At 40.8% G+C, this 13,302-nt stretch overlaps 1 protein-coding gene across 1 annotated transcript in view; it reads left to right on the top strand.

Annotated features, from left to right (window-relative positions):
* SHC4 (SHC adaptor protein 4) overlaps positions 1 to 13,302 on the top strand; it is a 124,480-nt gene that overhangs the window by 88,335 nt on the left and 22,843 nt on the right. Inside the window, exons 8-9 of the mRNA XM_061157101.1 lie at positions 10,080 to 10,203; positions 11,757 to 11,928. Of these exons, the coding sequence (XP_061013084.1) occupies positions 10,080 to 10,203; positions 11,757 to 11,928 (296 nt within the window). The remainder of the gene's footprint in view (positions 1 to 10,079; positions 10,204 to 11,756; positions 11,929 to 13,302) is intronic.

Here is a 13,302-nt window from a genome sequence, read left to right as displayed (position 1 = left end):
GCAACTTCTAGATTTTCTTAAGAGTTGATATATACCAACTTTTGAAAGTAACAAGCAATTATTTTCAATATGTAAAGTGATGAGTATCACTAGAGTATATTGGGGGTCTAGAAATATTATGTAAATATGTGTTTGAAATAAATAGCCCTGTCAACAGAGCAAAGGAGAAAAAATTAGAGGTGGGCTTTAAATCCTTTCAACCAAAAGTCTTGTCATCTATTTACATAAATGAAAGGGAAGCTGTTTCAGTAAGGATAGATGGGCTGGCTGCCACATCCCCAGTGGACAAATGAATTGCACACAAGACCCAAATCAGTGAGGTCATGGGCCTGTAGTTGCCTTGACAAGTGTGTGCACGTGTGTGTTTATAGGTGTTAAGCCTGTGCCTTGCTGTTCAAGAGCCTGGCATGTCACTCTGAGTGTCTGGCTTTTTTCTCATCTTTTAGGTCTCAGTTTTAATATCTTTTCTTCAAAAAGACCTTCTTTGACTGATAGCATCTGCCGTCTCCAGTAGTATATGCCACTCTGCTGGGTTATAATACTTTGTTTCTCTTCTGTTGACACTTACCCTACATTTTTATCATTTTAGTTACTCACTTGTTTATGTGTTTAGTGTCTGTCCTTTCTACTAAAAGCTACTGGAGGGCAGGAACTTGTTTCTCTTACTGTTGTTTCCCAAGCACTCATCACAATGCCTTGCACGTGGTGATGATCAGTAACTCTTTTTGTTGAATGACAGAGTGAATGGAAGGGTGAGTTGATGAGTTGTCTCATCCCAGGATTTAGTAAGATTGCCTAAGAAACCACCTGCCAGCCACATTTTGTGTCAAGGGCCTGAAGTTAGGCCATTTGGCCTCTGTAGACAGACATGCTGAGTGTTGCTTCTCATCCCTGACTCTGAGATATTCACTCATTTTAGTGAAGAGTGTTAGGTTGCGCCCCCCTTAACTAGAGCCTGTTAGTTCAGCAGTACCCTTTGTCACCTCAGGGCGGAGTTTGCCGCCAAACATTCATTAAGTATGTATGGAGTGGAATTTGGAGATTCAAAGAGTTATAAAAACATGAGGCAAAAATGCATGTGGTGTACTGGTGAGCAGGGCTTCCCTGGTGGCTCAGTGGTAAAGAATCTGCCTGCCAAAGCAAGAAATGCAGGTTCAATCCCTGGGAAGATGCCTTGGAGAAGGAAATGGCAATCTACTCCCAATACTTCATTATTCTTGCCTGGGAAATCCCATGGACAGTGGTTGGCAGGCTACAGTCCATGGAGTCACAAAAGAGTTGGACATGACTTAACAACTAAGTGACAACGACAAATACTGGGAAGCAGGTGAATAAACACTTAATAGGATGCAGATTGTGTGTGAAGGGGGAAAAAAGTCAAAAAAGGACATCTAGAGGGCAGATAGGAGAGAGCTAATAAGTAGAGACAATCTTATGAGCAGATGGGTGGAGAAAGCAGTTTACAAAGCAGAGATTTAGGAAGGTTCATTTGGCAGCAGGCTGCAGTGGATGGATTCAGGGAGGGGGCAGGTCCATTTGGAAACTATCATAATTGTCAAAAATGAAACTGTGAGGACCACCTGCTGGCACAGTACCCAGCACAGAGTAGATGCTCAGTAAATGTGGCCCAAGAGAGCATTGCTTGATGAAATCGAAAGAAGAACGGGTTGTAAATACTGTGCAATACTCCTTTAAAGTAGACTCTAAACTACATAATAAAGAATGGATATTACTCAAAGAGTAGACGGGAGAGACAGGAACTAGTGAAGGAAGGGGAGTAGGAATGGAACACAACAAAGATACCAAAGAGTAACCTGTTTTAATCAAGCCTGAGCTTCCCTCAAGTTGTTGTTGTTCAGTCACTAAGTTGTGTCTGATTCTTTGTGACCCCCTGGATTTAGCTCACTAGGCTCCTCTGTCCATGGGATTTCCCAGGCAAGAAGAATACTGGAGTGGGTTGTCATTCCTTTCCCCAGGGGATCTTCCCAACCCAGGGATTGAACCTGTGTCTCCTGCATTGGCAGGCAGATTCTTTACCACTGAAGCCCTCCCTAAAGAATGGAAGTAGGCTATTTTTGGGAAGGTCTCTGAACAACAAATCCCTTTCTTTTAACCTGAAAAGGACAGGGTGAAAGGAAGAACAAATAGACCAGGAACTCTAGATACTTAGTAACTTTGCCATCAGTCACTGAATATCTCAGGCATGTCATTGCTCTTCAGCAGAAGGGGTTCAAAGATTATGCTTGTTACGGAGGGTAATGGCCTAGGATCCACATGCTTGCCGATCTCCTCACTTGCTTAAGTGAAATAAAGCAGAGAGAATGCAATGCAACTCATTCACTTTGAAGTCTGATGCCTGAGTTGCTAGAGCTGAGCTGCTCGAAGGAATTCAGGGGGATCCTGGCTCGAGGATTCTGCAAAGGCTTTTATGAGAACTGTTGACTGAGCTCATGGATGGATTTCAGAGTAAGAAGAGAATGGACTCAGAAACTCTTCATATGGAGGTTTCAGTGTTTTCTTTCTTTAGTCCCAGCCCAGGTATAAAAAATAAGAAATATGCTGGAGTCAGACAGGCTGGACAGGAATCATAATTCTTCCCCCATCACACTGTAGTCCTCAGCCAAGTTGTTTCACATCCTAAACTTCAGTTTCTTTCTTTCTTTTTTATGTTAAAAATTATTTTTAATTGGGGAAAATAACTTTACAATGTTGTATTGGTCTGTGCTGTGCAACAGCACATCAGCCATAATTACACGTACATTACCTCCCTCTGAACCTTCCTCCGCTCTCCTCATCCCACCCCTCCTAGGTAGTAACAACATCTACTTGCTAATGTTGTTGAGAGGAGTAACAGGTAATACCGAGAAAGCACGATTTCCTTTCCTGTCTTCTCATCTTTCTGTCTTCTTAGGGAAGCAGGTCTGTCTGGTAGCTAGATGACTTAGAAACATAATGTGATTTTCTTGGGCAAAAAAGTTAGTATCTCCTCATCATGTTCTGCTCCTTTTCTTGTCCCCTGGCCCCTTCTCTTATGTACCTTCTCTGCGAGAAGCCGTTCTGTTCACAGCATACCCACTGTTTGCACACCCCTCAAGTGTTAAATCCTTTCCCCTCACCTGTGCCTCTGGACTTTAGTTTCTGCACAGAGGTACTGACACAGCTCTTGAGTCCACAGATAATTATTAATTACATACTAATACACAAGAGGCTGAGATAATCGTTGTAGAAGAAAAATTATAACTGGCCACCCTGGGCTCCTCATCACAGGGGAGAGAAACAGAGCCTGTCCGATGTGCAGCAGAAGAGGGGCGCACGGGCACAGTGCCTGGAGCCTGCAGCTGCTCAGGGAGGCTCTGTGCACTAAGTGAATTCAGGCACCAGTGGAAGGAGCTCAGGGCTGTGGGTTTGGGTGGTGGGCAAAGGTGGGCTGCAGCGAAAGCGAAGAGTAGAAGTAGGCTGAGAGGGAAGAAACTGTCAAGGCTCAGAAGGCCAGCCAAAAGGTTACTGGGGGCTGTTGAAGATTTTGAGCTTTATAAAGAATTATTCTGGTTTCCACCATTCTACTAAAATTATAAAATAACTTTTCTGGCCTTTCCATCTATAAAGGTGATATTGAGGGCAGGAAAGTGGTCTGGAATTGTGGAGTTCAGTTTGGAGGACATCTCACTGACCCTGGGCAGGGCTGATGATGCTCTAAACTACATGTGCAGGAGAAGGGACAGTCTGGACAAAATTGTGAAGTAATAGTTGTTGGGAGCTATTTAGATAAGGGCATTGATAAAGAAATAGCAATCAGGTGGTCTCGAGGACTTAATCAGATATTGTATTTGATGCAAGTATCTCAATGCCTGGCTCATTATAAGTATGCAATAAACAATAGTCATTATTATTATTATTGTCCTGAGTGATTTGAAGTGGCTTGCCAGTAAAAAAAAACAGGCATTTTTACAAATAGGAAAAACAATCCAATAGAGAAAGAAGAACAAAAAAAAGTTATCGTTTATTTTGTGCTCACCACCTGCTAGACATTGTCAGGAGTACTTTCTGCATGGTCTCCTTTCATCGTCACAACAGTCCTATGAAGTAGATATTAATGTCACTGCTTTTTTAAAGAAGCAAGCTCTGGAATTGAAAAGGTAGTTTTACTAAACTCACCCAGCCAGTAAGCACCTGGACTAACTTCAAGTCTGGAGCACACACAAAAGGAGATTACCGGGCACCAAGAAGCATAAAAGAAAAGCAAAAAACTTACTAGCAATCAAAGAAACACAAATTATAAATAGATACCATATTTGTCTTTTATAAAAAGGTAAAATGTGATTTGGAGTTGTAGTATCTCCTGAATACTTCTGGTAGGAGTGTAGATCCAAATGTTTCAGAAAGCATACTGAAAATTTGCATCAAAACTTTAAAAAGTGTAAACACTTATTAAAAAGAACTTTCTTTATTTCTGGCTGTGCTAGGTCTTTGTTGCTTGCATGCAGGCGTTTCTCTGGTTGCCTCGAGCTGGGGCTACTCTTCGCTGGGGTGTGCAAGCTACTCCTTGTGGAGGCGTCTCTTGTTGCAGAGCGTGGGCTGTAGCACGCTCGGACTTCAGTATTTGCAGCGTGTGCACTCCGTGGTTGTGGCTCCCTGGCTCTGGAGTCCAGGCTCAACAGTTGTGGTGCACAGGCTTAGTTGCTCCGCAGCATGTGGGATCTTTCCGGATCAGGGATCGAACCGGTGTCTCCTGCATTGGCAGGCAGATTCTTTACTACTGAGCCATCAGTGAAGCCTGTGTAAACAGTTTTGAATCAGCGATTTCACTTCTAAGGAAATGAGACATGTACAAAGATTAAGCAATAAAGATCACTGGAGGCTCAGCAGGAAAGAATCCGCCTGCAGTGCGGGAGAGGCGGGAGACGTGGGTTCAATCTCTGGGTCCAGAAGATCCCCTGGAAGAGGGCATAGTACCCCTTCAGTATTCTTGCCTGTAGAATCCCATGGACAGAGGAGTCTGGCGGGCTGCAGTCCGTAGGGGCACCAAGAGTCTGATACGACTGAGCACACGTGAGCGCGTCACGTAAGAAAAGGAAAATTCAGTATTTGTAAATAGCAAATTATTTAAATGAATCCATAGGCTGTTCTACCATGCAGCAATTAATATTATTAAGTACAAAAAGCAGATTATGAACCAATGTGATTGGTATGATCCCAGATAATTTTTTGAAAAAAAAAATTATAAAGACATATGTCAAAATGTTAATAGTATGCAGATATGCCTGGTTAGTGAGATTTATGTAATTTCTTTTCCTTGGTGTCTGTTTTCTAAAACTCCCTATAATGAATGTTTATTGCATTTGTAAAAGAAAAAGAATGTTCTAAATCCTTGATTAAAAAAAAAATAGTGAAACCAGAAAGACAATGTTATAAAATTACCTAGTTAATTTGGCTCTTCCCGGGGCAAATGTTCAGTTGAGAGGAGAAACCTGAAGGTTTGTGGGGGCTGGGGAGAGGTTTCAGGTTTGGAGAAGCTGCAGCTTCTTAGTCCTAAAAGTGAGCAAGATGTCTGAAAGTAGAACCCAGAAAGAGGAGGGCTGAGGTCTCAGGGAATGGGAGAAAACCGAGAGATCAGTATCGACTAAGATGGAGGAAGAACACATTTCTCTAGGAGAAGATACCCGGGAATGTCTCAGACTGAAAAGGAGTTCAGGGGAATGGAGGTGGAAAATGCCATTCAGTCCAGCAATTGACAGGCTGCTGGTCACTGTGGGAACCACAGTGTCAGTGGATGGGTCACGGAAGCAGTCAGACCTCAGGGATGAGGAGAGCCTGGCTGACAGGCAGAGGAGCCCGGGCCGCATGCTAATTATCCCGAACGTTCCCACAGTCTCCCCTCTGCTTGATTCACTTTTAGAATTAGTGCCTTCAACTCAGGGAAGCTACCACTTTTTCCATCTTGGCTAGGACTTGTTAGTGAACTCCTTATTTTATAAAAGGCCTCTTCTGTGGAAAAGGTGAGCCCCCCAGTAAGAGTGTTTTGAGTTTACCTAATGACCAATACAGCTTACCCCTGTAATTGCTATAAATGAAGAATCGCTTCACTTCTTACTCCAAATGTGTGCAGTGCAGGACAGCTTGAATATTTTCTCTGAATCTAGTCTGTGAAGAGGTCCCAGTTTACCTGGACTACCTGGATATAGGCATGTCGTGGTCCTCTCTATAAAGAAAGCAAAAAACAAAACAAAACCACAAAAAGAACCCTGTAACACCAATTTAAATTAACCCAGTTATGTTATTTATGTTTATGGCTGTAAAATACATGTGCTGCTGTCCTGGCGACATTGATAAACTGTGGTCCGACAGCTGGCTAGTTGCATCAGACCGATTTCTTCCTAAGGGCTGGTAGACTCTATGCTTCAGTCCCACAGCGCCATCTGGTGGGTGACCTGAGAAGCTGCACTTTTGAATTTCTAGTTTTCCCATAAAAACCAAAAACCAAAAGCAAATGAACAACAAAAGCAAAACTGGTCTGTTTAAGCATAAAGCATTAAAGAAAGGTCTGTTATTCTTTAAGAATTGTTCTCAGCCCCTTGTCCATGACTATCCAGTTAGGAAACCAAATGAAAAAGAAGAATATGAATCTAAGATTCTTTTACATCTTACTTAATAGAGTACCTGATACTCAAGAATAGAATTGTAGGTCTGTTCACAGACAGAACATTCTTTTCATTTCACAATGAAGAGAACCCAAGTCTGTGTCTAATTCAGACATAGAGGTCAAAGCTCGGGCCCCCCACATCACTGGAAAGTCAAATTGTTTTGGGGAGAATTGGGATTTTCTATTATATGCTTGTTTTTCTTCCTTCTCATTAGCTAAAGATTGAGAAATTCTTGACCAAGCTGGTGCTTATCTGAGTTTTTGGAGATGGGTCTAGCAATGGGAATTGGGCATATTTGTATGTGATTCAAAACCCATTCCTGTCTAGGTCATGACCAACCTAAAAAAGAACAAAGAGCATTTTCACAGAGCATCACGTAAGTGGCAACAAAAGCACCACCAAAATGTGTGTGCTCCTGAAAGTGGCGAGGCTGCACAGGACACTTGCACGGGGCCAGGCATCGTGTCCAGCTGTTCCTTTCCTGGAGATAGGCACCACGGTTTTTTCTTCTCTTCCTGTTTAATCTTTAAAAAATAATATGACAGTAACACGGTTATCCAAAGGAAAGTGAAAAATCGTGTTGGTAAGCATCAGCCCAGGAAAAGGACCAAAGCTTCAAGTATCAGAAAAGTTGAGAGAAATAAAACGAGAAGTGGTAGAGGACAGTTGGTGGGTTTGGGTCATTCATTCGTTCCCATATGCCCATGTGCCTTGCCTTGTTTCTCAGAGAATTTAAAGTACTATAATCAAGGGAGGATAGGATTTCTGTAAAGCAGGAAGGGACTTCAGAGATCATGCAGTGCCCTGTCTTGGCAGGTGAGGGCCTGGGTGTAGCATACCTTATTCACATAGACTGTGGTATAATTGGCCATTGAACTGGGATCTGCATCTTATCACAGAGTTCTTTCAGCCATTGTTGTTTTCTCATCCCTCTCATGGGAGATAAACTTTGGTTTTTCTTATTTATCTATTTTATTTATAGTTGAATTTCCCACCTCTCCCACTATCTTTTCCATCTTTATCTCAAGACATCTTGTTTATCCTAAGAGAAAGTAAGATTACATAAATTGTTTCCATTTTGATTTTTTAAAATATTTGTTTTTAATTGTTGATGATTGCTGTATAATATTGGTTTGATTTCCAGCCTTGACTTCATTTTTAAGTTGACCAGGAATTTATGAGATGAAAAAAATAATTCAAGTGAGTTACCTTTTTTTTACCATAGTGTAGCACAACTATTTTTGGGCTCAACCAAAGGACACGTGTCCAAGGGCACTTTATAGGTTTAAGGATGTGAAGCCTAACCAGGAAGGAGGAGACCATTTTCACAAATGACCCAAGTGGTCATTTGTACCACTCAGTGGTCATGAAACCTTCCCCGTGACAGGGGCTCACTGCCAGTCTCACTTCAGTAGAACTGAAGATGATTTCTCACAGCAGAGTTATGAGTGTGATTCAGAGAAATCAACATTAATTGATTCAACACATACTTTTAAAACACCTTCAGTGCATTAGTCACTGTGTAAAGCTAGTGTAGAGAAAAAAGGGGGGCAATATACAATGGCAATCTGAAAATAGACCAAACATTTTCCTTTGGTAAGAAGGCTATTAATTTATAGACATTATTAATCAGGCTTTCAAAACTATAATTAGCTCCTAAGTCTATTTCAAGATCCAGGTTGCTTCTTGAAAGGGGCAACCTTACAAGAAGTGACCAATAACCCTTTGGGAGATTTGATACCTTAGCATCATTTGATTTAGTAATACCATCCCCTGCCTACACACACACACAAACCTCCCTTCCAAAAGTTCAGAGACATAAATTCCTTAAGTAAATGTCCAGCTAATTCTGAAATGAGAATTGTCTGATATTCCTTGAGATGATTATCAACATAAAGCTAGGAAACCATTGTAGGTTCTACCATAACCTACTGTTATAGGCTCTGCAAATCCAGTTAGGCGTGAATGAATTTTGTGAATGTGTTAGTTGCTCAATTGTGTCTGACTCTTTGCGACCCCATGGACTGTAGCCTGCTAGGCTCCTCTGTCCATGGGATTCTCCAGGCAAGAATACCGGAGTGGGTTTCCATTTCCTTCTCCAGGGGATCTTCCTGACCCAGGGATTGAACCTGGGTCTCCTGCATTACAGGCCGATTCTTCACTATCTGAGGCACCAGGGCTTGATTGAATTTTATTTTACTTTAAATACATATAAAATCCTTCTCACGACTACTCAGAGCCTAAAAACATGCCTTCATCACAATAGGTATCCTCCTTTCTTCAGGTATGTATCCCTTTTAGTAAAATGTTCCAGTATTGTTCCCACAGTCCCACCATTTCACAGCTTCCTTTTTATTTAATCTAATTCCCTAGGCACCCACTTAAGCCTTTCCTGTTCTCAGAAAATAGCTGACAGTTTTTACAACATTCTTGTATATTGAAAAATTGTCAAGCTTTTCCCTCATTCCTCAATTCTTCAGGCTATACAGACCAATGTAATTTTGAAAATCTCATGAAACTTATTACCGTATTTTAAGTCATCCTTGTGATTTTAAGCCATCCTTATGAAACTTCAGATTCAGTTCAGTCATATATTAAGGCCCTGAGCACAACACCATTCTCTCATCAAGGCAACCGACATTCCATGTGATGGGGAGATTAATTTATGGTCCCCTGAACACAAGCTCTGGCTTTAACTTAGCAGTAGCAGATTTGCTAATTCGCCTGTTCTGTCAGCTGCCCCCTCCACAATTTATTTCTTTAATTTGCTAGTGATAGCTAGCCCTTTCTAGTAACAGCTTTTTAGAGAAAGTATCTACAAAAATTTTAATATCCTCTGATAATATCAGTCTTCATGAAATCTTGATTTGGTGCTTATTGGAGATAGTAGGATTTCAAAGACAGGGATTCCCACACCATCACTGATTTTGAGTAGTAATGACAGGGCAAAGGGCTGGCTAGAGGAAAGGGTAGTCTAAAGCCCCTGTCTTTACCAGTAGCTCTTCCCCATTTGTGAGGGGTGCATGTAGAAAGTTATTTTGTTTTCAGTCATCCGTAGAGTACCACGTAAAGACAATGCGGCAGACATCATCTTGTCAGGTTGTTGCCCTAAAATCATCTTCTGTATTGAATTCTAGAGCTAACACAGAACATGAATCACATTATTAGTCAAGATCGGTCTGCCTTTATTAAAGTGTGAGCCCCAAATACCTGCCTTAAGACTGAAATTTATAAGTGTTTTGAAGTATCTCGTCGTAAAATGTGAATGTTTCTTCTCTTTGATGCATATGTAATATGAAGTATGCGATTTCAGAGCTGCAGAAAACTTGGAAACCTACTTCCTTTTATTTACCAGTTCATGTTCTGGAAGTATTTCAACTTTATGAAATCTTCTCTTACTGAAAATTTATTGTAATTTTTTGGTATGTCCTCTTGCAGCCTGCCACATACTGGAATGCCGCAATGGAATGGCCCAAGACGTCATAAGTACCATAGGACAGGCTTTTGAACTCCGGTTTAAACAGTATTTGAAAAATCCTTCTTTGAATCCTTCTTGTGAAAGGTCAGCCAGGAATTCTATAATTATTTGACTTAACCATACTTTGTTTTGTTTTAAAATTAATATGGAATTTAAAATGGACTAATGAAATTAGTAATTTTTTATTTACCAATAGATACAGTTTCCATACAAACTAATAGTGACATTTTTACTCTTCTTCCTTTCTTATTTGTCTAGATATTTCCTCTTGCTTTGTAATAGAATTAAAGGAAACACTAAAAGTAAGAATGGGTTGACCTTGTTTCTCTGATGTTATACAGAGCTCTGCATTAATTAGATAGTGTCATAAAATGAGCAAGAAGAAATTTCTCAGGTTTGTTTCAACCCCAGATCCCTTGCATATCAGTTAAAATAATTAAGAAAGAAGAAAATCCTAAGAATCAAATGTGTGTCGCAGGAACTCCTGTTTGCTGGTGGGTAGTGCAGATAGCTCAGCTCCAGCCAGGCCGAGGGGTAGAGCACGGCATGACTCTGTCTGCACCACAGAAAGTCCACAGTGAAAGCTGAAACCTTTCAGGCCTGTCAGACTCCACCACGTGTGGAATGCACTGAGGTCCCTGGGTGGCAGAATTCATACCCAAGAAATAAAATTCTTGGACACTTGTAAATGCATTTCTGGAAACCACCCCCCCCCCCCCCAATTTATCGTTTCATGTATCAACAAACACCAGACTTGGAGATCTCCTCTCAGAGGTGGTTTAGCATGGCAAAGAAGAGGGGCTACCAGCAGGCCTTGATGCTGAATGTTTTCTAGGGTGGCTCTTGGATTTTAGTGTTGTCTTTTCATTGACATGTAATGAACCCAACAAAGCTGTGGGTTGTCAGTGAAGTCAACGCAGTCCAAATGGACTTGATTTATTTTTTTCTCATAAGAAACTTTGACTGATTCCAGTTTGGAAGAAAAATCTGTGTTTTTTTTTTTTTTTTGCCCTATTTCTTAAAAACAATGCATGTTTACATGAATCTATCCGCTTGCCACATATGGTTCTAATATTTCTTTATGAATCACATATACTCCAGATTTGTGCAGACAAGATAGCTGGCCATAGCTCTTGTATTTTTTTTTTTCATCTTCATAAACTGAAGTTTTCATCTTCCATTTATGGTAAACTGAGCCAGGCCCTCTGCTCAGTATCTAAATTTTCTTTGAGCAAAAGCATTTCCAAAATGCTATAGTGAAAGTGGGCTGAAGAATTTAAGGAAAACTTTGTATTTTTATTCGATTGACAAAAACAACTTACATTCAGGAAGTTAGTGTGTGTATATATATATATATGTATGTATGTATATGTACATATTTTATCACTGAGAGGAGACGTGAAAGCATCACCCATGGCACTTTTTGTTGGCTTACCCCACTTTGATTGTCTACAGAAAGCTAAACAATTCAACCATCTGGTTGCTTCTATCCAGATGTTTGACATCACCTAAACACAGCTATACTCGTAAAGCATGAAAAGTTTCTCAGGATGATTTGCATGGTTCTGATCTCTCTGCATCCCCTACAGCATATGAATTCCCACCCAGCCTCTTGGGGATCCTTTTTTCTCTTACAGCGAGGAGGTGCCTGTTGATGGCCCTGCTGAGGAGAGTGAAGATCATGAGTATTATAATGAAATCCCGGGGAAGCAGCCGCCTGCAGGTGGTGTTTCAGATGTGCGGATCAAAGTTCAAGCCACAGAACAAATGGCTTACTGCCCCATACGGTGTGAAAAACTGTGCTATTTGGTAAGTAATATCGCAATAATACAATATTGCTATTGTAGCTAACATTGCAGTTCTGTCCTATCACTGAGCTTAATTTGAGGACTTCCAAATGCTAGTTTACAGAAGATATCATCTTCCTCAATACAGAGCCAGAGAACGAATCATTGTCGGAGCCTGTGCTAAGTAACTTTTACTCCTAATCCCCCAGCCTCATCCTCAGCAAGTGACCTCACATCTTACTTCTCTGGAAAGACTAGGACGGTCCAACATGTAATCCTCAACTTCATCCTTCTCTGTCTCCCATGTGTTTCTGTGTCCTCCTTGGTTCTCTTCCTTAGCTACTGTCTCCACAGCTAATCCTTCCCCTGAGCTCCCAACCCTGTTCCCTCCACCAACACTGTGCTCTTGTTCTGTCCATCAACCTGTATTTCCATTGTTATTTTTTTCTCTGTATACCAGTTCTTTCTCTTCTGTCTGCAGATAAACTTGGACTCCCCCAACCCATCTAATAATATCCCACCTCCCTGTCATCTTCCTTTCATCCACAGACTTGTAGAAAACACTGTATTCCTGCATTCACATCCACACTACACTTCCAAAATCTGAATTCTGCTTGACAGCTTGATAGAAATTTCTTTTACAGAGCTCACCAGTGGTTTTTTGGTTGTTTGGTTGTCAGTGTAATGGCTAAATCTATTTCCTTCAGTATTTTGAATCTGTTTATAGCATGTGATACCTGTTGGCTTTCTCTTCTTTTTTTAGACCTCTTCTTTTAGCTTCTAAAACATTTCCATGTCATTCATTCTGCATCTTTAGTTGCTGCTTTTCTTTCTTTTTCTTGTTTTCTAAAATTTTATTATGAATATATTCAAACATAGAAAAAAGTTGAAAGAATTACACATGAATACTCACCACCTAGATTCTATAATTATAATTTTACTCTATTTGCCCTGTCATCCTATGTAGCTATCATCCATCAATCCTTGTTTTTGATGCATTTCGGAGGAAGTTGCATCTTATCTTTTTTTGATCTTGTTTTCTTGTATATCCACCCCTGTGAAACCAAGCATCTGCTTTACTGCCATGGACTCCCTTTCTAATGCTCTGCGCTTGGCCCTGGTTTTTCCTCTGACATGCCACCTGTGTACAGACTCCACCAGCTTCTTTGTCTTTAGCCATACCTGCCTTTCCAGCTGTGATTAAACTCAGCATTTTACCTTGACTCCAAGCCAGATTCCTTTCCTGATGTGCTCAAGTTTATTAATGGCATTCTTATTTTTTCACTAATCTACAGTTTTTGGTTTTCTCACACTTCAGGCCATATATCAACTCAGTCTTTAAGACCTAGGATCCTACCATGAAAATATCTTGAATCTACTCAGCCTATATCTTTCC

The sequence above is a fragment of the Dama dama genome, chromosome 12, assembly GCF_033118175.1.
Source record: "Dama dama isolate Ldn47 chromosome 12, ASM3311817v1, whole genome shotgun sequence".
In the NCBI taxonomy this organism is placed as follows: domain Eukaryota; kingdom Metazoa; phylum Chordata; class Mammalia; order Artiodactyla; family Cervidae; genus Dama; species Dama dama.
Note: the sequence above shows the minus strand (reverse complement) of the source record. Positions and strands in the feature narration are given on the sequence as shown.